Source organism: Taurulus bubalis, assembly GCF_910589615.1.
Source record: "Taurulus bubalis genome assembly, chromosome: 21".
NCBI lineage: Eukaryota > Metazoa > Chordata > Actinopteri > Perciformes > Cottidae > Taurulus > Taurulus bubalis.
Genome location: NC_136609.1, coordinates 10020700 through 10044788, shown reverse-complemented (window position 1 = coordinate 10044788; position 24089 = coordinate 10020700). Strand labels below are relative to the sequence as shown.

The 24089-nt window shown below is 42.7% G+C and overlaps 4 protein-coding genes across 5 annotated transcripts; 3 read left to right on the top strand and 1 right to left on the bottom strand.

Moving 5' to 3' along the window:
• Nucleotides 1–7108: 7108 nt before the first annotated feature.
• Nucleotides 7109–10951, top strand: cnppd1 (cyclin Pas1/PHO80 domain containing 1; the record flags this gene model as incomplete). Its single annotated transcript, XM_079236891.1, has 8 exons — nt 7109–7192; nt 7474–7576; nt 7839–7920; nt 8029–8149; nt 8322–8450; nt 8544–8605; nt 8693–8810; nt 8968–10951. 8 exons carry the CDS (start codon nt 7109–7111, stop codon nt 9610–9612), a joined length of 1344 nt encoding a protein of 447 aa, XP_079093017.1. The 3' UTR covers nt 9613–10951.
• Nucleotides 10952–11431: 480 nt separating this feature from the next.
• On the top strand, nt 11432–14126 carry prkag3a (protein kinase, AMP-activated, gamma 3a non-catalytic subunit). Of its 2 annotated transcripts, none has more exons than XM_079236685.1 (12): nt 11432–11679; nt 11784–11902; nt 11992–12073; nt 12159–12217; nt 12420–12465; nt 12570–12624; nt 12714–12840; nt 12930–13095; nt 13214–13251; nt 13409–13555; nt 13666–13850; nt 13943–14126. In XM_079236685.1, the coding sequence occupies exons 1-11, from the start codon at nt 11658–11660 to the stop codon at nt 13780–13782; spliced, it is 978 nt and encodes a 325-aa protein (XP_079092811.1). In that variant the 5' UTR covers nt 11432–11657; the 3' UTR covers nt 13783–13850; nt 13943–14126. The 2 variants fall into 2 exon arrangements, with proteins under 2 accessions (XP_079092811.1, XP_079092810.1); XM_079236684.1 differs by having other exon boundaries at nt 12420–12480.
• Nucleotides 14127–14868: 742 nt separating this feature from the next.
• retreg2 (reticulophagy regulator family member 2) lies at nt 14869–19286 on the top strand (the record flags this gene model as incomplete). Its single annotated transcript, XM_079236575.1, has 9 exons — nt 14869–15122; nt 15590–15693; nt 16079–16109; nt 16541–16670; nt 16853–16937; nt 17242–17379; nt 17825–17913; nt 18100–18235; nt 18450–19286. The coding sequence occupies 9 exons, from the start codon at nt 14869–14871 to the stop codon at nt 19241–19243; spliced, it is 1761 nt and encodes a 586-aa protein (XP_079092701.1). The 3' UTR covers nt 19244–19286.
• A 2034-nt stretch (nt 19287–21320) lies between these two features.
• Nucleotides 21321–23750, bottom strand: mdh1b (malate dehydrogenase 1B, NAD (soluble); the record flags this gene model as incomplete). Its single annotated transcript, XM_079236576.1, is given in 11 exon segments — nt 21321–21429; nt 21538–21677; nt 21755–21937; nt 21940–22002; nt 22175–22321; nt 22406–22739; nt 22814–22982; nt 23056–23198; nt 23284–23418; nt 23525–23637; nt 23729–23750. Coding segments are annotated over 11 exon segments (1506 nt in total). The 3' UTR covers nt 21321–21372.
• Nucleotides 23751–24089: the final 339 nt, after the last annotated feature.

Here is a 24089-nt window from a genome sequence, read left to right as displayed (position 1 = left end):
CTAGAGGCTGTCTTTTCTTGGACTTATTGTTACAGTGCTTTCATGTTGTTCTTGTTTTTTAGTTTCAATCTCTCAATTTGATGATTTATTCTTCTTATATTCTACGATGAAACTGAAGTTACTAAAGTTACTAAAGAACAACCAAACATATGAAACTCCAAAGCATCCAAATGTACAATATCTAGAGTAGGAAATGTACAGAAACGTGTTCTGTGAGTAGTAACATCAACCACCTTTCAGGTTAAACCACTTCTAGGTTCAGCACACTCAGATGCACTGTTAATGCGTGCTAATTATTGGATGCCTGGTGTAGCCTCCAGAAGAACTCAGTTCAACAACTTCTCTCGTTCTCTATATTTATTTACTATACTATGGAAATGGTTGTAAGTATGAGCCTGAGTCTGTTATGAAGGCTGAGATCTCAGAGTCCGACTTATACATATAAAAAGAGGGATCCAAGTCCTACACTGGTCACTCAGTATTTCAGTATTAACCTTGATTGTTGTCTAATCCTTCTCAAGGACGTGAGGACAGAGATCGGTAACTTGTCTCTGGGTTCATGGTCGTATGACAGCAATGTAGCAAAGAGCACCGTTTTCTTGGACATCAGCGGATGCAGACAAGCAGGTAGGAGAACCCAGTGGTGACCAAAGAATGAGCCGGGACTCTGTCTGGATCTTCAAATCAAAATTGGAATATAAAAAAAGAAATTGCTGTTATTTTCTTTTCTTGAATTTTGCACACTAGTTGGTCAAGTTTTAATACTAAACTAGAAAATTTCACAAGAAATTTTGAAAGTGTGGCTACTACTGCCGTAAGACGTCGCAATATATATACATTACCGGTAGTGAGATGTGTTATTGAGGTTATTGAGGTACATTATATATATATATATATACATGCCAACAATAGCTGTGAGGGCTTGATGGTGTAAATATGAATGGGACAGCACTTTGCTGCAACATATCACGTGATTATATAAAAAAATATTGTGTACAATTGTGTATTTATTTTCTATTTAATACAATAATCCTCATTTGAGCTTTATGTTAAGATACAGTTAAATCATGGGGTTTGAATGTTGAAAGGGAAGACAGAAAGACAGACAGGTAGACAGACAGGAGGCGTTACAATGCCTTTGACTGAATATCTCCAAGTCATGTGTGTGCAGATTTTCTACCAAACAATCTGTTAAACCCCAGATTTTGAGGCAAAAACATGCTCAAATCTCTAATATAGTACATTCACCAGAGAGGAAACAAGCAGCCGATCGGATTGATATGCTTGAATATTGTGATGGACTTAATAATGTGAACGTGAGCGTCAGTGGAGCTGTTAGTCCTGATTCACGCGACCGTATTAACACGTGCACGCGCACTCACGCGGCCGTTCGTACACACACATAGACACACACAGTCAGTTATCTTTGTCTAACACAAAGCTAACTTTGTGTTAGCTAACTTCATGCTAGCAATCAAATTCACTTCTCTGTCTCTCCACTATGTTCACGAGACCTTAATTACACACACGCGCTTAGACACACACACGGTCAGCCATTTCCTGTAACATAAGTTAACTTCCTGCTGGCATTAAATTCACTTGTCTCTCCCCCAAGAGCATTGTGTGTGTGTGTGTGTGTGTGTGTGTGTGTGTGTGTGTGTCTGTGTGTGCGTGCGTGTGTCTGTGTGTCTGTGTGTAACAATGTATGATATATAAGAATGTGTGTGTGATTTTTTTTTTTTTACGTAGAGTTTAAAATATGAGTGCCTTGGATGTCAGTTGGTGCCTCCTGCGTTTGTGTCACCGGTTGTCGTGGTGACAGCCATGATTGGCTAACTGGAAGCAGCTGTGTCACTGTCACAGAGGAAGACAGGACTGTGGATTTAATGAGAAAACAACCTTTCAAACTATTGTATTTGACAGACAACCGTGGATCCCATCGCGAAAATAACGTAATCTTGAGAAGCACAAGACTTCTGAGAACGTTTCTGACTACTTAAATTTTGTAAGGATTTAGAAATGATAGCGTAGCTTCAGTTGAAAAAAGTGCTCACGTTTTCTTCATGAGAGACAATTGTGATCCGATTTAACATGGAGGTTGATGGAGCAGTTGGCCGGACTTCATGTCGCTTTCAGGCTTGCTGACAAAACAGTATTCGTTTGTTGGATTCCACGACGCATGTGTACCACAAGCACAATATTTCCAACGTTTTCATATATAAATTATGCCTCAAAAGTAAATATTGTGGAGTGAATGGCAAAATACAAATACAAATAAGGGGTTAGTACAAAGCTCCTCCGTGCTCTAGCAATGACATCACCACTCTAACCTGCGCCATACACACCCATTGTAAACTCTGAAATGGTCCCTACATTTTCCTAAACTTGAACAATAATTACATGAAAACTGTGCTAGCTATCAAAAAATGCCCAATTGGGCAGAGAAACTCCAGACCTTTGTCAACGTTTTAAACTTGAAATCATTTCTCTACGTTTAATTATGGCGAGTCACTGTGGGCACAAAGATGAATGTTTTTTTGCTCTCTTCACGCCGAAACCCCAGTCAAGTGAATGGGACAATTTCCCTTTTCGGGAAAACGTCCGGTCGAATCTCTTAGAAAAGTCATAGCACACGATTCCGCACGTTTTGATGTATTTTGACGCATGTGCTGGCAACGCTGCGGGAGGAGATATACGCGCCAAAGTTTTTGTGGGACTATGATTATTATTAAGCCCGCAGGAGAACATGAAGTGCGCTTGCTCCAGGGGTCTATGACCCCTTGCAGCTGAGCCACACTTAATTAATTTCATAAACCTCCCATCACCTTCCAGGTGTCTTTCTTCCAGCTGGAACATCGATCAGCGACCCAGAAAGCTGCACTGCCGCTCACTGTAATAGCTCTGCACAGTTCTCTGTTGGAGGAGGTGAACCTCTGCAGGTTTGCAACGGAAACACGTAAATATGTTTGTTTTATATTTTTAATCAAGTTTTCAAGGAAGCAGGAACCAATTGATTGATAACCAATGAATTACATTTTCTGTCCATCAATAGACTATATTGTGTATTTAATTAGATATATCTCTCTGATTATTTGTTGTAGTCACAACATTTGCCTTTGCACACTTCTGCTTGGCATCCAAATATGCTTTTATATAATATAAGAGCTACAGATAGTCCTTTTCACTTACTGTCCACACTTAAACATGTTCAAGTCCTCAAAGGGCTGCTGCAGCATTCTTGAAGTGTTGCACAAAACAAACAACAAAGATCAAGCACCTTTCTGTCTGTGGATTTTGCTTCAAGTAAAAATAGAAAAAAAAATAGAAAAGAAATAGAAAAGAAAAGAAATAAAAAGTCAAAATATCTGTCCCTTTCCATCTCCATCAGGTGCGTTCAACCCTCTTTCGTGTGCACTGTGACCGGCTCCACTGTCATCGATTTCTTCAGCAGAGTCCACTCTGTCCCTGATCGCTGTGGTTACTATCTGACGGGCTTTTCAGAATTCGATGTCTATGCGGGTTTCCGGGAGCGACACCTTAAAGATGTGCCGTTTTTGGATCACTTGATAATATATGTGGTAACAGAAGAAGTAGAGATATATCTGGAACAAGGTGGCAGAGTTCGGGTAAGCCGCTACAACCTATCTAAAAGCAACAGTTTATTCATAGGGTTGTTTAAAACATGTAAATGAGTTTGTCTTTGTTTGATCAATCACTGATGATCTTATTAACGGATAAAGAAGCTGAGAAAGGTTTTCCTGAATTAAATCAGTAATTGTGAAAAACATTTTATTTGCATGTCAGATATTTACTTTTTATTGTTAATTCATGTTACCAATTAAAACTTCTTATATTATCATCCAAAGATAGATGAATGGATGAATATTGTTGTGCATCAGTTGCAATACAAAGTAGGAAAGAGTGCAGATATGTAGTAGTAGTGTTTTATTCACAATACAATGAGTAAAGCATATATTTAATCTAGTTTATAATATGACTAAAAAGGCAGAAGCATAATGTGTATATATTATTATCCTGCATTCTTATCAATTAAGTAACCCTCAACAAATATCAATGAAGGGTAAAGAATAAAGATATCTAAACATCACTACAAGTGGAAACAAGTGCACATGCAAAGCAACATGTAAGTGTACATTTGAGATGTTAAAGCCAGGGTTTCTATCCTTGTTTCCTGTCTGACGTGATGTAGGTTGATGACCAAATACTGACGCTCAACACCACGACTCAGCTGTTTTACGGCGTGGAGTTCTCCAAGGACCAGACTGGAGTTACTGCCAAGCTACCGTCCTCTGAAATAACAATCCATTTTGATGGGAACACTGCACATGTGACAGGTACAGAAAACTACATAAGAAAATAAGAATTCAAGACTGACAGCTGTTGTCATTTGGTTGAAAGTTCATTGATTTGTTGTTAATTCTCTCACTGACCAGGACCTGATGAACCACTAACTGGCTTGTGTGGCAACCCCACTGATGAAAGTCAAACCACCAGCCTGAGTGACTGGGCCATGCCTCCTTTCTCTCACCCTGGGTACGACTTAGTCACAACTTGAACCCCTGACTGTTATCACCTGTTTATTAATGTTGTAAAGGTTTCAAATGGAATGTTCTGTGCTGTTTGTCTCCACCTAGCTGTGAGGTTCAGCACAGCGACGCCGTCGACAGCACGGTCGAAACACACGATTATAAACGTATTTGTAATACGTCAAACACAAACATATAAACAATAAAACAAAAATACGTGTATAATCAACGTATACGTGTTTAATCAACGTATACGTGTATAATCAACGTATGTGTAATACGTCAAACACAAACATAATCAGGGAGGAGATACGATTCTGATCAAACGTAATTGGGAATGCGTATTAGTTCTGGGGGAACGTAATTTTTAGGAGACAGGGTTGCTTACTTGACAATGAGCCCGCCAAACGTAGAAAAGACGACTGTTCGCCCCCGGCTGGCGAGCAGCGCTCAGATAGCAACACGCCCTGACTAGACACACTCCATCAGGGACTCATTTTGTCCTTTTCCTTTTCTTTTTTTGAGATTTATTGGAGGTTTGGCAAACAACTGTTTGGTGCATTACCGCCACCAACTGGCATGAAGTGTGGATCAGTATGTCTAGCACTTGCCCTGTCAACAAATAACACTACTAAATCAAACAAACCAACCAAAATGAATAAACCTAGGGCTCATATTCTCTCAATAATCCTTGTTATCCTAAGATACTGCAATAGTGCTTTATAGCACCCACTGGAGTTTCCTTGCAGAACACACGCCATATCCAACCGTGCCCCATCCTTGCAGAGGCCTCCAACTAGCTGTCTCCTTTCATTCACACACCTCTGACGGTGTAGAATAACATGTTCGATTGTTTCTACCTGCCCACAATAGTCATATCTCCCCCTGTCATGTTTCCCTATTTTCCCGAGCATGCAAATCACAGCCTTGAAATGACGGTTTCCTCTCTCCTGTTCCCTCCTGCACATCACATCCCCCCCACTTTCCTCTGGACTCTGTAAAACCACCGTCCTTTTCTGTCCTCCTCCCATTGCTTCTGCCACCTTTCCTTTAACCTCATTTTAATAATCCCCTTGGCCTCTGATTTACTGAAGTTGACTTCAACTTTTGAGCCACTCTTTGCGGCTTCTTTTGCCGCTCTAGTCGCCATTTAATTTCCCTTAACCCCCACATGTGCAGGACCCCATACTAACTCCACTGTCATACCCATCATTTGAATCCTGTATAGTGTTTGCTGCATTTCAATGAGGATGTCCGGTCTACTGTCTGAATGACTGTTCCGTAAGCTGTCTAGTGATGAACTGGAGTCTGAACAAATGATCAATGGTCTTGTGTCCTCTATCCACTGTAGTGCAAACATTATTGCCAGCATTTCTCTGTGTACACCGATACTCCCTCTGTAATAATTGTATCTATTTTTATGTTAAATTCTGGCACTATAACTGCTATTCCTACCTTATTTTCTGAATTCTTTGATGCGTCTGTGTACACCTGGATATAACTGTGGTAACTATCGATGTGTGTCTGAATCGTATGCACATTAAACGTACCCCCTCTATCCTGGTTCTTCTTTTTAAGTAAAGCCAAGTATCCACGGTGCGATTGCTGGCAGTGGAACTGTTAGTTACTAAAGGATATCTCCATGAAACTTCCTCAATGGAATACTGACAATAAGACAACTGTTTTTGTATTACAAGTTTTAAAATAAACACCTAAATGTGTACTTGTAATTTGTTCTTTCATTAGTCGGAAAGAAGACAAAATACCCTAAAATGTCAAACTGGATCAGTGCATGAAAAACAATGTAATGCCTGCAATGTCTCAACTTAAAATTGTGTGTGTGTGTGTGTGTGTGTGTGTGTGTGTGTGTGTGTGTGTGTGTGTGTGTGTGTGTGTGTGTGTGTGTGTGTGTGTGTGTGTGTGTGTGTGTGTGTGTGTGTGTGTGACTTGAACTGTCCTCAAAAACATATTGATATGTAATCTGATGTGATCTTCCCACATATTGTCCAATTTCTCCATCTGCATAAATGTTTACCTTTGCACAGCCAGCTGACTATAAGTGTGATATAAACTAGTCATTCTTCATGTGCATGATACATTTACCACTTAGTTAAGTAACTCATTAAATTAAGAAAATTATGAAGAAGAAAAAATAAAAGAGAAACTACAATTCCTAACACTTGACTTTGTCTCTATAGAGCTAGGAATCAAATGGCTTCAATAATAGCCAACATATTTCGGGGAACACTATTTGTCTAGTATAATTGTTTCATATAATTATGTATTTTTTGGTTTGTTTTTTTATGTTACTTTGTTTGTCCAGACTGAGATAAACTAGATCCCGTTCTTTATCTTCCGGTGCAGCAGGTGGCGGTATAGACCTCGGTACTGCAACCCGCCAGAGACGCAGAGAAGAAGAAGATGCTGTAGGTGCTCAGTGTCTCCAGTAGATGGCGGTAATGAGTCCCTGATGAAGTGTATCAGGTCAGGGCGTGTTGCTGTCTGAGCGCTATTCGTCAGCCGGGAGCCGAACAGTCGTCTTTTCTACGTTTGGCGGGCTCATGTTCAATCTTACAGTCGATATGGATTTCGACGCTTTATTTAACGAAAAGACCTTTCAGTTTTCGGACTTCAAGGAGTTCACGGTATGTTACTGCGTTACGATCCCGATAGGTCAACAAACTACGGAAGCTAAGCTAGCTGTACCCAGCGGTAGCTTAGCTTTCGTCTTAACGTGTCGTACCAGCTGCTGTAAACCTCTACATACAGTGTTTTCACATATGCGTGTTAGTGGATGATATTGCTTTGTTTGAATTTAGATTATTTTACCTGGCTAACGTTCACGTTTGTTTCCCACAACTAGCGTTACGGTTTAAATACACTAACCCAGCTAACGTATGCTAACGTCAGTGTTATTGTTCCACAGTTTCTTCCTGGACACCAGAAGTTGACTGAACGAGTGAGAAAGCGACTGTATTACGGGCTGGACAAGGACGGCTCTTTAGATTCCCTCTCTTGCCCGGTTACAGGTGAGTTAAATATTAGTTTTTAAACCAGGTTAGTACAGAGAACAAAGCTCCTCCCCGACGCACCCTCATAGGAAATACTGGATGTGCAAGTTGTTCTTCCTGACTTACTATATTAGTCAATGTAAAGAAAGGAGGATTTCGTGCTGAATACAACATGTGTGGGACAACTTAAAAGTTGTGCCCCAATGTAACTAATCTTGGATAGATGGATTGTGATTGTTCACAAGTTGACTTTTTGAATTTTTGCTTTCTGTGATTCCAGATATCGCTGTTGAGATATTCCAGAAGTCCGCCCCAAGCCCCATACGCAAGCTCCAGAAGAAGTATGCTGCTCATGTTTCCAGGTTTGTACTTTGTCATGTGCACGTCTGTATGGAATTTTACATTCTTTCAGGAACTGAATGTAGCACTGCCAGTCATACGTCTGAAACAAACCTATTGTTTTGCTTCAGGGAGGCTTGCATCTCCCCGTGTGCCATGATGCTGGCTCTCGTTTACATAGAAAGGCTCCGACACAGAAACCCTGAGTACCTTCAGAAGATCTCCTCCTCTGACCTCTTCCTGATCTCCATGGTATGTGTGTTGGGGTCAAAAGCCAATCCAAATGTGTCACTGGTATTTCTGGCTTGGTCGCTGCTCATTTTCCGAATGAAGTCTGATTCACATGTTGGGTCCTATACTGCTTTTTTTCTGTAGTGACTTTAATTATATTGCAATGGAAAATGCACTACTCTCTCTGAATTAGATGGTTGCCAGCAAGTACCTGTATGACGAAGGAGAGGAAGAAGAGGTTTTCAACGATGAGTGGGGAGCAGCTGGGAAGTTGGACGTCAAAACCGTCAATAACCTGGAGATGAACTTCTTGAATGCCATTGTAAGTTTGTTTGTGCATTTGCCTTTGATGTGTGCTTACATGCATGTTTGGATCAAGTTCTTTGTCCTAACCATTGTGGCCTATATTTTCTAGGAGTGGAGCCTCTTCACGGAGCCAAATGACTTATTTGATATACTGAGTCAACTGGAAACCAGGTTGGTTGTTGGCTATATAAAACTTGGACTAAACTTTTGTGTGAAAAAGAAAAAAAGCATTTCTGACCGTGGACTCTCCATCACCAGCATTGCCGAGCGGCAGGGGATGAAACGCGGCTGGTTCACCTACACTGACCTCTGTGTGCTTCTGGAGCAATCGGTGTGGAGTCAAGCCCTCACAGCCATCTATCAGCACTTTACCAAGGTAAGAAGGGGATTTTAGCTCAATGAAGCAGAGAGGAAATTTATATGCTTGCTCTGTTTCAGCTGTATATATTCTTGTTATTTTCCTTCTACATTTATAACTTGAGACCACACAAACATTGCAATAGCAATATAACCTAATTGCATTTCATTCTCAGGTTTCCTGTATGCTCGGCCTGGTGTATCTGACCAGCATGGCTGGCCTTATTGCCACCAGCGCTGTGCTGCACCAGCTCAGTCTCTCCAGAAGCGGCCCGTCCCTGCTCCCACCTCCAGCTGAGATTAGCCCGGACCTTCAGACCGCCGAACCGAAAGCAGAAGCGCCTTCTGCAGCCCCGCGCCTCCCCTGTTGCGTTCTGGCCAACAACAGTCTGAGCCGTCAGACCGGTGCACCTGGAATCGACCAGGACCTCCTACAAACTCCTCCATCGGCTTCCTCACAGACCTCAGTATTGTGTCTCTGGGGCTCCCTCCTTGCCTCAATGGGTCACATACATCCTGAAACTGATTCTGATCTAGATGCACCCCGAACCTGGTCGCCTGTCTCCTTCTTCTGTCCTGGCTGTCTTGCGTCCCTCCCTCCTCTTCAGTGCAGGCTTAGAAACACCTCAACAGTCTTCGCTCATGGCACCATTGGGAACCATCAACATCATGCACCGTGGCTGGCCTCCAGCCTCCTTGGAGGGGCAGAGCCAAGTCTGAACTCTCGCCTCGGGGTGTTTCCCCCTATACAGCTGGGACCCTGTCACCCAAAGTCCATGTTACCCGTCGACAAAGTCCAAGCGCTGCTCATGCCCGGCTAGCGACTGGCAAACTCCACTGCTGTCAACCTGTACTAATGGACTCTGGAAATGAAAGCAGCGTTATTTGTGTGACTCATCGACCGCTTCAAGTCAGGTTTTGTTGACTTTTCCAGATCTGGAATACAGGTGCAAAGGTGAGAGTAATTGTGCACAGAGTGAGAATTTAACAACACGGTAGGGGGGCGAAAGTCACTTGTCGCTCAGCACTTCAGAATATATTTGCCATAAATAAAATGCCTCAATGCTCTGTAGCTTGTTTTTAAATACAGAGAATATCATAAGGAATTTAAAGATAGTTTATGTTTTCTTGGGTGCAACCCAAGTGTTTTGCCACATGTTTTAATCATTGAAAGTTCAGACCCTTCAGGTGGCGATGTAGGTTCTTTGGGATGAGTTTGTTTTGACTTATTATATTACAGCTGTAATATTAAAGCTGCTTGGCAAGTTGATGAAAGTGTGTGGACGTTTCACAGCATAGCTGAAAGTTGAGTTGTTTTTTTAATGAAGAAGGGACTAAACCAGTTTACTTTGCCTACAGGCTTATCCATATTTTCTTAGTGTAAGCATTTATTTTTCATGTATGCATGCCAGGCTTTACATCAGGCAATGGTCATACAACTGCAGCGAGCACTGATTTATTTTGTACTCCAGGTTACTGTTTGTAAAACAAAGCATCAAAGAAAGGAAATGGACCGTTTGAATCCAGAACACCCTTTTCATACCTCAGTGCAACGGCCATTGGCCACACACAAAAAAACATCAACTGCTCCTATTCTGGTCATTTATAGCATAAAGGGTTTGACTCATTTTTCTTTTCTGTAGCAACAGGATATCACATAATCCTAAAGGCACTTCTCTGTAACATGGTAATGTGTGAACATTTAGCTTGTAAATTTCCCATGCTCCAATGGGAATAGGTCTTTATATAGAGGATGGGCTCCAGGGGCTTTCTTGCCATTTCTAACTGGTTTCTGGTGGGTGTTTTTGAAGTGAACTTCCTGAACAGAACATGCTTTGGGCCAACGGCAGTGTTTCTTTGTTAATGCTTTCTGGACTTTGAGTCTGACTGTATTTTTCAGTGCAACATTGGACATTTCACTCCGTTGTTGCAGCACGGGTCAAGTGTGTCTTTTTAAATAGATTTGTTATTGTACAGAGTTGCACATGGTCCCCCAAGACACTGACTTTGTAATCAAACCTTTCACAATATGGCACGGAGCATTTGAATTTGATAAAGCACGAAGTCCTTTTAATTTTGTACATGGTATAAAATGCAAATATTGTACAAATCTGTAAAAAAAAAAAAAAAAACTAATAAAGGAAGCTTTTCTTTGTGACATTTGTTAATTGTCGTCTGTGTCAACGTCATAGCGTGAAGCCGAGGAGAATCATGTAACTACTGTCCCAAGTTTTACCGTATGGCTCTTGGGAAGACCTTAACTGTCTGAAGCCTTGACATTTACTCCATATAGACCAGGATCTCATGTCATTATAATTTATGACATAGATAAATCATTTGCAAAACATCTTCAAGGATTCATTCTACGCCACCAAAGCCAGTAAATGGTGGCGACTATGTGATCCGAGTTGGCAGTAAATGTTAGAAAGAAAGCCAACGCGTTCCTTTCAACAAGCATGGAGGCGAGGCCATGACTAGTGTGTTTTTAAAGGGACAGCAAGCAGAACCTGAAGTGTCCCTCCCACTGAGCCTGTGCCAGCTTCTCCTACCCCTCCCCTGTGCCACTGGCCCGACAGAGCTCCTAATATAGACCCAACGGCCTTGGAGGGAAGGGGGAAACGAACCCAGCGGAGTCGCCAGAACTTTGCGTCTGCTGCCTCGAAATCAACTTTTTCATGGACACACAACAGAAACATGGAGCCTCCCTCACAGGTGAAATGTTACTTTGAGTGTAGCTAAAAGAAAAGTTTAGTTTTCATTAACGGACCCGAGGGAAACGAACAGACTTGTGGACGTCGAACTATTCTGACAATGTCATGCGGGGAATGTTTCGCTTGCTCTGTTGCAGGTGCCACTCCCAGAGAAGATGCAGGAGATAAAGAAACGAGGTGCGATCGCAGTCATCGGCGCACACGTGAACACGAACACGTGCAAGTATGTGCATCTGTGCTGGTGGTATGTGTGTGACTGCATGTGTCCATGTCTCGCTCAGGTAGTGTGATCCTCACGGAGGCCGATGCCGCAGTCTACATGGATTTCATGAAAAGTCACAGCTGCTATGATGCCATTCCAACCAGCTGTAAACTGGTCATATTTGATACCAAACTAAAAGTAAGAAACCTCTACATAGAAGCTTGAATCCCCCTTTTTTGTGTGCTTGTAAATAATCACTGACTGTGTGAAATTATGACTTCCTAAAGGTGAAAAAGGCATTTTTTGCACTGGTGGCAAATGGCTTGAGGGCGGCCCCGTTATGGGACAGCAAGTTGCAGAGATTTGTGGGTAAGAAGAGGGATTAATGGAATAATCATAGTGGAGTATTGGTCCCTGTGACTATAATGGGAACATAAATCCTTTTCTTTCACAGGTATGCTGACTATTACAGATTTCATCAACATCCTCCATTGCTATTACAGGTCCCCTTTGGTGAGAATAACTGCACTAAATATACAACTCCAATAGCTCATATCATAAGATCATTATTCTCTTTTTATTACAACATATATGTCGCAGATACAGCAACACAGTGTGAAACTCCAGGTTTTGCAGGGTTGCAGTGTTTGATTTGACCCACTGGATGTGTAATTGTTGACTCGCATCTTGGCATTTGGGTTTTTTTCCGCTGAAGGTTCAAATGTATGAGCTGGAGAGCCACAAGATCGAGACATGGAGAGGTGATTCATCTCAAAGTAAATAACCAGCACAGATGAGGGTAAAATATCTCAGCACACACACCCCGGTGACTTAGCATTAGAGCTATCTGTCTTCTTCTCCCTAGATGTCTACCTACAGTGCTCCAATCACATCCTCATTAGTATTTCCCCAGAGGCCAGGTAACACTATGAATCTATGAAAATATTTTCACTCAATTTACATTTTAGTCTACCAGCAGTAAATGTACACCTCTACTCTTTCCTCTTAGCCTCTTTGATGCCATATATTCCTTACTTAAGTATAAGATCCACCGGCTGCCAGTCATGGATCCAGAGTCTGGCAACATCTTGCACATTCTCACCCACAAAAGAATCCTCAAGTTCCTCCACATATTTGTGAGCAAGCACATGTTCAGCATGCGATTTACCTACCTGTTTTTTAAATGTCTGCGTGCATTTACATTCTTCTGCTTCGGTGTTTTCAGAAAACAAAAGTTCCCACGCCTGCATTCATGGGAAGGCAGATCCAGGAGCTCGGGATCGGAACGTTCAGGAACATCGCCACAGTTCAGCAAACGGCAACGCTTTACGAGGCCCTCGCCATCTTTGTGGAAAGGCGAGTGTCTGCGCTGCCTGTGGTGGATGAACAAGGTATGCTCTTAAAAATACGATTTGCATTATAGAGCTGTATTAATTATTATTACGGTTTTCCAAATAGATACACAGAAAAAAAGTCTGACCTACTGCATCCAATCATTTGTTTTCTCAGGCAAAGTGGTGTCGCTCTACTCAAGATTTGATGTGATTGTACGTACACTTGCACTGTTTATGTGGAGCTATAGCTCTATTTGGAATCTTAAAGTACACTGTACGAAGCCCTAAAGTGTACCATCCTTGCATATATAGCGTTGATCACTGGCACCTGGTCAGACACTGAGGTTTTTCCGTGTTTGCTTCATGGCAGAATCTAGCAGCCCAGAAGAGTTACAACAATCTGGACATGCCGATGCAGGAGGCCGTTCGCAGGCGCTCCAGTTTTGTTGAGGGAGTGATCAAGTGCTACCCTGATGAAACCTTGGAGACCATCATAGACCGGATAGTCAACGCTGAGGTGGTTGTTTTCTTCCAAAGAGTTTGGTGTCTAATATTTCTTGTGACGTCGCGAGATCTGATAAATAGAGGGGAGCGTTCTTTCCTTATCATTTTCCCACCTTACCCCAGGTCCATCGGCTGGTCCTGGTGGACAGGGCGGACGTGGTGAAGGGCATCATCTCTCTGTCTGACCTGCTGCAGGCCATGGTCTTAACCCCCGCAGGTATTGATGCCCTCCTGTCCTAGCACCAGAGGACAGAAGGTCCCCTTCCCTTCTTTACCACCTGTGTAGTCCTGGTCGTGTACACAGCCAGGTAGGCCTCTCAAGCCTCGTCTTCTTCTTTTTACGATACTCATGATAGCTGCTGAGTAGAATGATTGTAGCTTTTGCTTTTTTGACTTTCAGAAATCAACTTGAGAAGGAACTGAGAGACCACAAGAGGAAGAATAATCCCCTTACTGTGCTACTTTACATTACGATGTCTTTTGTGATCTATGTGCTGTGTTCAAGAAACAATAATACCAGTGAGCTGACCTTGATACTGCATTGAATCTTTATAGGTCTCCAGCACAATGAAACTGCATTTGATCAAATTGATCAATACTGTATATTTCTGTATTAAACATTTGTATCAACACTCAGTGGTGTCTGGTATTTCCTGGATAAATGCATTATGTGGACTATGGCTGAAGAGCACTTATATAAATAATGCCCCAAATAACAAATCAAATCAAAAACACAGGCTATAGCCCTCCCAAAATATATACCTTATAAATTATCAGTAAAAGCTGTTGGAGAGAGCTTTTGCAGGTCTCAAGTGTTTTACCTCTATGCAACATTAATGCATGCTGCCGTATTTCTGACCACACGGTGGTATACTTGAGCTTTAACAACAAGGAAACACGTGACTATATTTTTTTTTTTCTCATCTGTGTGACGGGCCTTGTGATCCGTTTGCCCATCTGTGTCATCAGTACATCAAGTTGCCGGAAGTAATTAATAATGAGGCCGGAAATTAATATTGCCTTCAAAGTAAAATAAGCATACCTGATATTCAATCTCTGTAATCATTAATATAACATGTAGGATGATGAGGTCATTGCAAATAATTATATTAACGTTCTAAAAAAACACATTTGCATTCATCAAAACGTGTATTGACCAAATACTTCTCCATTCAAGAAAGGCCCATTCCGTTCACCTGTTGCCAAAGGCGATTTTATTTTGAAATCAACAACCGGATGCTTCACATTTGTAAGTTTGTCCCACTTGACGACGATCTTACCATATACCCCGTGATATCCAAAACAACATAACAAAGTGGGGGAAACATGGCGAGCGAAGAGGAGGCCAGAAGATGCCCCTCGGTTACCTCCTCTTCGGTTGGCCTGGAGTCTCTGTTCCCTCCGGGGACTTCGGAGCAGGCCGGCGGGGACGCGAACCCGGAGCTTGTCCGTTTGCGGGAGCGTCTCCAGGGTTGGCTATCGCAGTACGAGTCCCTGCTGCTGTGGTCGCAGAGGCTGCTGGTCTGGGAAAGGCCGTTGTACAGCATCACCGTCGCCTTGACACTCAACACGTTATTCTGGTAACCGGCCGAATTCGAACGTTTAATCACGTGTTCCGCCTTGTTGACAGCTCGATAGCCGTTAGCTAACACCATCGGCTGTTAGCTAACGGCAGCGAGGACACAACGTCAGGATAAGTTAGCTAATCCCACGTCTTTAGCTTGATGCTAAAGTAGATAGCGAGACAGTTCAAACTTGACGTTTCACAAGCAGATTCGTACCAGGAAATATTCACAAATAAAGGACAACTAGAGTCATTTTAGAGTTGTTCCATCTGTTTGCTTTAATTCGGCTGCATCCAAACTAACACGCATGTCACGCTATGTGGCCCAGGCCTCGTTCACCATCTGTCAGTTACAGGAAACAGATGCTATGCCGGTGTATTTAATGAGAAGTTTCATTTGGAAGTGAGTTTTGTGACATTTTCTTCTTCTTCTATGTGTTGAACATAAGCCAATTGTCAGGCTGTTTATTTGTATCTCCACAGGCTCCTGTCATCCACCTCCCTGCGGCCTCTGTTCCTGCTGAGTGTGTCCCTGCTGGGACTTGTGCTCCTGGAGAGATGGAAGCCCAAGTTGCCCATCATTACCAGTAAGCCCAGGCCTTAATGGGATTTGAATATGGTCCTGAGGCTTTGTCACTCTTCACCCAAAGCAATTGCTCACTGTTGCTGAGCCAGTTTAAATCTATATTTGTGGAACACAGTACCTTTGCTGGATGGAGCAGGCTGCCATGACCTTTATCGGTGTGTGTACACTGCGTTTGCCTGAGATTACGATTTTTCCTGCTATGTTTTTGCTTCGTGAAGGATGGAAATCTGACTGAAAGAACCATAAAGTTATTGAAAATCAGATTGGAAATCTTAGACTATTTCCACCCTAATATGTTTACTGTCATTAAAACATCCCATCAAAGAAACAAACGGTAACAATAGTGACCTAACTGTTGCTAATTGTGTGTTTTGCTCTTATTGCAGTTCAACCTGCAGAGGCTCCCCTTGAACAACGGTATGCAGTGTGTACATGATGAACAGACATCTCTGTGCTTTCCTTTCCTGAACGAATTCAAAATCAGAGCATCGGTTACATTTTAACAGTGTGAAGTCTGTCTTTATTTTCATGACATTTCCATCACATGTCGCACCATATCATCAGAACTAATTGTCAACCACCAGTCTTACCAGAGTTCAGTCTAGTGTATAGGTGTTTATATGTGTGTGTCTCCACTGTCATGACATTCACGAGGAATCTCACTTTACCCCTGCAAGCATTTCAGTACAGCCTGAAGCACTTTATGTACATATTTGTGTCCTTTTACAAGTGTTCTCTCTTCCTGTGTACATTTGCGTGTGTGTGTGTGTGTGTGTGTGTGTGTGTGTGTGTGTGTGTGTGTGTGTGTGTGTGTGTGTGTGTGTGTGTGCTTTCCTGTTTGTGTACAGTGACACAATGATTGTGGAGCAGCATCTGCTTAGCATTCCCGAGCTCAGCTACCACCTGGCTGAAAGCTATCTGACCTACCGCCTGTACCTGCTGGAGACGCTGCAGTACAAGCGACAGAACCATGGCAAGGTACAGCCCTTTGACTCTGCCCATTGACACCTTAGAGGAATATTCCCACATGTTTCAGTCATCCTAATTATTATTTTTGCTGTTTAAAGAGTGCTATTGCAAATGCACAATAAAAACAGTAAAAGTATGCCCTGTGCAGCTTTAAGGTGTGATCGCCTAATTTGTCTTGGTCTGTCTCCCAGTTCTGTGTGATGATGTGCAGTGGCTGTTTTGTGCTTGCCTTGGTTGGGCATTATGTACCAGGAATCATGATGATCTATATTATTGGTGAGTCAACACTTTCCTAATTGGCATTAAGAAACAGTTGTACTAATACAATGTTCTTGTGGTATGGGATGCCCTGATGTGTTTACAAAAAAATCAGGAAACCTGTTGATGGTGCAGGTTTATATCGATCTAATGGGTCTGGCTTGTATTTTTATATTTTGTATCAAGTGGATATGTATCACATCAATTGTTAAAATGTATCTCCTCTTAGAGCAGACTCAGTGTGCATTTTCCTGCTTTCATACTTTTCATATATTTAAAGTTGTCACTGTTTTTTTCTTGTTTTTCTTCCGCGCCTGCTTAGTCCTGAGCGTGCTGTTGTGGCCGCTGGTGGTGTACCACGAGCTGATCCAGAGGATGTATACAGGCTTTGAGCCGATCCTGATGAAACTGGACTACAGCATGAAGGGAAATACCGAGCACCGCAAGCACGACAAGAGAAGTGAGTGCTTCTGCGGCGCCTTTGGGCTTCTTCTTCTTCTGGCCTCACTTGTGTTCGTCGCATCACATTTTAAATCCTGCAGCTACGGAAACACATGCTTGTGTTTGTATTAATATGGGACTTAACCATGCGAGGAGGAAGTGTAACATAAGCCTGAACCTGAATCGATGGAGATCATCTTTCTTGTCTCTCTTACTGATATCCAACCTCCTTGTCACAGCATGTGTTACATATATGTAAATAGAACAGTCTTAATGATTAAGGAAGTGTCATAAGTTCCTCTGGTTACCTTTGTGCTTTCATCCCAGTATGTTAAGCGTATACTTGTACTTGTGCTCATTCTAAAAGGTATGGCGTAAAACACAGTGCCATTCTGTTTTTGAATCGGTTGTTCTCGTCATTCATTCACTTGCATTTTAAATGTGAGTATGTGTGTTTTTAACAGAGGTGAAGAAGGAGGTAGAGGAGGGGGATGAGCCGAGAGCTGAAACGGAGAGTGAGAGTGAGGAGGAGCTGTCCTGTTTCGCCCCGACGGTACGGAGACGCACTTTTTTTTTAAAAGTTAATACACAATACACTCCCACCCACATAAAGGCCAACAGAGAAAGCAGAAGTAGTGAGGGGAGCAGGTTGTGTTTGTCTGTGTGTATGTATTTTTGTTTAGGATGATGATATATTTGTGTTTTGACAGTGATATAACGCTGTGGTTTTGTCGGTCAGGTGGATGCGAAGACAACAGCTCTGGCGATGGCCATCACAGACTCAGAGTTATCAGATGAGGAGGCCTCCATCTTAGAGAGTGGAGGGTTCTCAGTGTCCAGGGCCACCACTCCTCAACTCACGGACTTCTCTGAAGGTAAATTAATGCTCATATCAACTTCTCTGTTCTGTGCATCAGTAGGTTTCTTCTAATTCAGTAAATGCAGGATGTTCTGCGCTCAAGTAAACAAAGAAACATATATTTGTGATTTACATCTTGAGTGTTCAACCAAAAACATCTTGATCTGTAAATTATATTTGGCTGAGATGCCAAATCTCAGTTTTTTTCCCCTGTCTCATCTCCCCTACAGACCTGGACCAGCAGAGTTTACACAGCGACCCGGAGGAGTCCTACTTGCGGGATCTCCCTGTGTTCCCCTCAGTGGAGGAGTTCCCATCCATCGAGCACAACCTGCTCCACTTCCCTCTGCGCGGCCAAGGGGACGCAGCCCGGGCCCAATCAGAGAGCGAACTGCTGAGCCCCGCCAGCCTCCTCATCCAGCACTTAGCGTCTCCGCTCCACTTTGTGAACACACACTTCAACGGACACGGACGGCCACCTGGGGGTGAGGAGGGCGCGTTGCAAGTCCCGGGCGCAGAGGGTGAAGCGGGGACGCGAGTGGGCGAGGAGAAGGAAGCCGCAGTAACCCAGGAAACCCAACAGTCCTTGGAGGCCTTGAGCGAGGAGATTGTGAGCACAGCCATCTCCACCGTGGTGCAGAACACTCTGTCCGCTCTGCTGCGCTCCAGTGAGGCCAGCGAGGACCCCTCCCTGGCTGAGTTCCTTCCCACCAAAACCCCACCAGGCGCTCTGGAGATCCCCACCCCAACACCGCCCACTGACACCACTGCTAACACTACACAAGGAGCGCCGGGAGCAGACGAGGACCTGGATGAGGCGATCACGGCAGGAAGCGGCTCCTGCAAGGAGTTGCCCGACGACACACTAGTTCCGACCGAGGAAGAGGACTTTGAGCTTCTGGACCAAAGTGAACTGGAGCAGTTTGATGAGGGGCTGGACCTCATCGCTGACAGACTGGCTGTGGGAGGAGCCTCAGGAGCTCCAGAGACGCCTCCGTCTCCTCAGCATCAACCACAGTCATAGCTTCCCCGTTGCCTCCTCCTGCGCCCAACGGTCGTGTTTTTATTTGTACGTTTGACCTACATTATATCCATACATACTGCTATAAAACATTTATCAAAGAGTTTGGCGTTTAATGCAGTTGGTCGGTGATCGTTTGGCATACGGTTGAGATAACGTGGTGCGTTCTGCTTTCGTAGCTTCTCATTACAAGTGTCTGTTCAGCCTTTTGTAGAGTTTTTTTTGTGGCCTGCCTCATCACATCAGCTTCAGGGTAGAGCCGGCTTGGGTTCAACAGTTATAGAGACATGGTTATTGTCAGGGGTTTCAAAGTATGTTATATGTGGTTTTGCTTGGTCATCTTAACATTGAAATTTGCTTGATAAACTAGCAGGCAAAATTCTTACTGCGTAGTGAAAAACCAGTAAATGTTCAGTCTCACGTCAGATTAATGATGATGCCTTTATTTTCAACCTTGGCTATAAGCTTAACACTTCCACCTTGTTTTCGTTCAAATGTTTGTCTCGATAGTGTAATGGAGAGTTGAAATGTTGGATTATATAACTATTAATATATGCTATAAATTATTTTATTTAACTGTCAGTCGATTAAACTTTATAGTTCTATTAAGGGGGAGTTTAAAAGCAAATTGAATCCCCTCAGTTGCCCATAACGATTGTATGATAATTGTTTTCATTATGACACCATGAACGTCTGGGTTTAAAATGTAGTTGCGTGTTCCCAGAGTTAGACTTAGTAAATCAATAGTTATCCTTCACTTTATCCTTACTTCCAAAGTCTCCACGGTAACAGTTTTGACAGAAACATTCAGTCATTAGTGGTCTTTCACTTGTTGCCTGGAAATGGAAACTTAATCTTTGACATTGTTGGATGTTGACAGGTAGTAGATCTTTACCCATACACACCAGTGACTTTGATGTAGCAAGATAAAAGAAATGTTCCTGAATTTCCTCTGTGATTGATGCCTCCATTTATATTCAAATTTGCAGAATGAATTTGACGTAACACACCCGTATGTAGTTGGCCCATATGTAATGGAATTTATTCTTTAGCTACAACACACATTTCTTGTTTGATTGGCCTGTCTGTACCTCTTTGTTAGTCATCACTGGGATATGTATATTTACCAAATAACCTCCTTTGTGCCACGACAAGTCCATGCATGCCATGCACCACGCATGTATTTACCATGATCAATATTTGAGATACATTTTCAACGGAGTCTTGCTTTTATCAGAGCAGATTTAGTTTCTGTTTCTGGAAAGACATGATAGTTTAAAGACATATCTGCTGGGGATTTGCGGAAAACCTTTGACGTGACAAAAAGAAAGCTCGCACTGTGCTTGACTCTTAAAAGGCCGATTTTGCTTTCGTGAACCACTCAGCATCCAAATCTCAGGGGTGGATTGTACAAAGAGAATATATCATTGCAGAACATGTGTCCATTTCCCGACTTGTCGTACGTAGTGCACTGTATTTGTACTAACCGTTCCTTTTTTCAGTCAGTGTCTCCTTGTGTATAGTGTAGAAATGCTAAAAATGGAACGTGTATATTCTGCATGTAAAAACAGCACTCTGTTCAAGTTCTCCTTGTCAACTGACAAAGTACTGCACAATTTGTGAGGGGGTGGGGGGGAAACTATTTGAATGTTTGAGGTTAAAAGATTCCATTATACAGTTTGTTTAATTAATTACCAACGAGGGCAAGGCAAGTTTTGATGCGTCTTCGTTTTCAAGACTGCCCAACTGTAAATGGAAGGCAAGTGATGACATCAGATTTAGAGGGGGATCTTAATGGACTAGTTTGTGTATGGTAGTAGTGTGGTTTCTGCTTAAAATATCGCTTCTTGAACTATAAAAAAAAAAATGCACTCACTGAACTGTACAATTTTAAGAAAAGGAATATATTTTCTAATTTCTCCTTTTTCCATAAAGTACTCAGTTTGATCTTTTACATCTAAAAACAAAATGGCTATGGATGAGTTTCACAAAGCCAAAGAGATTTATTGTCATTAAACTGGTCAAATAAAAGTGAAAGTAAGAGAATAAAAGAACAAACTGAAACAAACTTGAGATGTGGCACTGAGATGTATCTGGATTATTTCCTTTGATCATTTTAACCAACTTTCAAGTCAATCAACTGTCTTCTTCATGACAGTCATGTCATTTTCTGATTCAAGTTCCTTTTCCTGGGAAATAGAAACACTTGTTAGTACCTATAACATGTTTTAAAACACTATGTTTAAATGGTAACAGACTGCAGCTATGAACGTGTGTGTGTTTGTAACTTGACATACCTGCCTTAGTTCACTTGCATAAAGCTGAAGTCTCTTCCTCAACCCGTTTCCAACAGTCACGTTGCGCAGCGCGGACCATTTTCCGTCTGTGAAAGTTACTGGGAGTGAGAGGACGATGCCATCTGGGAGATTGTAGTCGCCTGCAAGTAGCCAAAGACAATCACGTTTCATCATACATCCGGTCAAATCAACGTCTGAGGTTGTGTTGTGTCTTCACCTGGGCAAAGTACACCCATAGAGAAGACCTCATCCGGACCACAGATGCCATTCCAAGCCTTCAGGACAGCGAGGATCCCATTGGCGGCCGACATGGCAGCTGCTCGGCAGGACTTTGAAGCCACAGCTGCGCGCTGACAAATTACCAAGTCTTGAAAGTCTGTCTCCAACCATTTCCTGGAGAAGGGAAGGAAGTTGTTGGTTTTTTGGCATGTCCCAGGAAGTTTTTGATCAGTGCAGTCAGATATACTGCGCAATCAACATTGGCACAGACTGAAATCAGATATGAAGGGGAGTTTTGTAAGTTGATATTGGACCTTGTGTGTTTGTTTGGCCTGCAAAGTGCCAGGTGGGTAGAGTTAACGAATACAATGTAGGCAATACAATTAGATAAGCCTCCTCCTCAAGCTTCTTGTTGAAACAAACCTTTCATGGACAATATTTTGAGGTTGTTGGGAAAAGAAAGCTGGTCCTTTGATTGCCCCATCATAGTTGAAAACCTTCGCCCACTGCAGGTCAATGTGGAAACTACCACTGATGTTTCCCCACACGATGACATTTGTAACCTCTGGAGCAGAAGAAAATGGAAAGATCGTTGAATCTTTCGTGAAAAGTGAATATACAGCAGTAGTACGGAGAGAGAGTTCACTACCTGAAGTCCTCACTCTCAGCTTCTTTGCAAGGATGGCCTTGGCTTCATTCTCCAGCTGAGTTGCCATGGTGACAAATTGGTGGCTGTCAATGGAGCGTGCATTGTCCAAAAGAAGTGAGCATCTCAGGTTGACAAATGAGTCACCAGACACAATGACCTTCACCTCCTTGTTGGCCCTCGTGTCCATCAGTTGTCCGTACTCTCTGTACCTGTCTGAGATTCCCTTGACCTTCCTCTTTTCCTCCTCATGACTGTCATCAGACCACCACTCATCCAGCAGCAGGATGACGTCCGCTTCTTGGAAGGCCTGTTCCAGATCTGTGTGAATAGTCACCTGTGAATGTATACAGTTAGATGGCTTTGTTTTCCTTCAGATATGGGGACAAAAAAAATGCAATATCCCAGTACTTGATGGAGCTGACGGAGTGCCAGGTCCTCCGTCTCCATCCTCAGCCACTGCAGTTCCTCCTCGTTCCCCTCCAGGTCCAGTAGGTGGAGGCTGATTACAGAAACATGTGGAAACATCTCGGCAGAGAGCAGATTGGGGATCAGGAAGTGGCTGGTCGGGTTGAGAGCACTGGAAAGGTATGAGAAATTTAATTATTATACATACATTTCTTTAGTTTTGAGTTTTTCCCAGACCAACCCACCTACTGATCCATATGTGAAAGGGTTTGATGAGACTGACACGTTGCTGCTCCTCGATAACAAGATTCATCTTGGTTTCCAGATTCTCTGCTGCAACATGCAGTATTAAATCCGTCGGCAAGTCTGATGTGATGCTGTAGTAGTCCTGCACAACCAATTAATTACAGAAATTGGCAGGTATGGAAGTTTAGAAGTCATTTTAATTAAGATAACATATAACGTATGTCTACCTGGCAATGCTCTAGGAAGTCACTGAAGCCCCCTAAGAGCATCCCTTTCCCCCCTTGGTCCACCAGTTCCCTCCAAACCAGAGGGGACTCCTCGTGTTTCCAGCCATTTCTCTTGCAGGTGGACTCCAGCCAATCCTGTCAGAGACCAGTGAAAGGTCACATTGAGGTGACAAATAAAAAAACACGAATGATTTGTGAGTTAAAAGAGACTGAACAGAGTTTTAAAAATAAGAAAAACCACCTGCCACTCATGTGGGAGGATGGAGATCTTCTGGATCCGGAAGTCTGGAAGAGATCTCTGCAGACGGTCTGCTAATAGTTCCGCTGTGGCGTAATGCGGACAGTCTGTTTGGCCTGTACGGGTAAACATTTAAATCAGAAAGGTGATATTATTTGACATACAGTGACATGATATCAGATAATAATGAGTAAAATCAGACTTTACCAGCGAGCACAAATTTTGCCATTCTATCAGCGTGGCGTTGGTTGCTAGGAAACCTTGGATGCTGCACTCATTCGAGTCCGTGTAGGAACAACCACAAAAACACACACAAAAAGATCAAGACGTGTTACGATAACAGTGAAACCTATGTTTTAAAATGGTCAAAACTTGTATAAACAGTACTAAATATTTTACTTGTGATATATTACATTCACAATAAAAAATATGTATTGTATTCTGACGAGTACGCGGTGCAGCCTCCCAAGTTGACCGGGGGACTAAATATGGCGTCGCACACAACTCCTCGAAGCAGCAGCACATGAGCATGCTAGCTGACATGGGTTTGACTGGGCATGTTTTTAGT

Excerpts from the sequence above, each read along its gene's own strand:
- prkag3a (XM_079236684.1), top strand. The coding sequence starts at position 11,658 with ATGCAGGAGATAAAGAAACGAG. Across the intron at positions 11,903-11,991 it reads TATTTGATACCAAACTAAAA|GTGAAAAAGGCATTTTTTGC; the intron begins GTAAGAAACCTC and ends GACTTCCTAAAG. Across the intron at positions 12,074-12,158 it reads CAAGTTGCAGAGATTTGTGG|GTATGCTGACTATTACAGAT; the intron begins GTAAGAAGAGGG and ends TTTCTTTCACAG.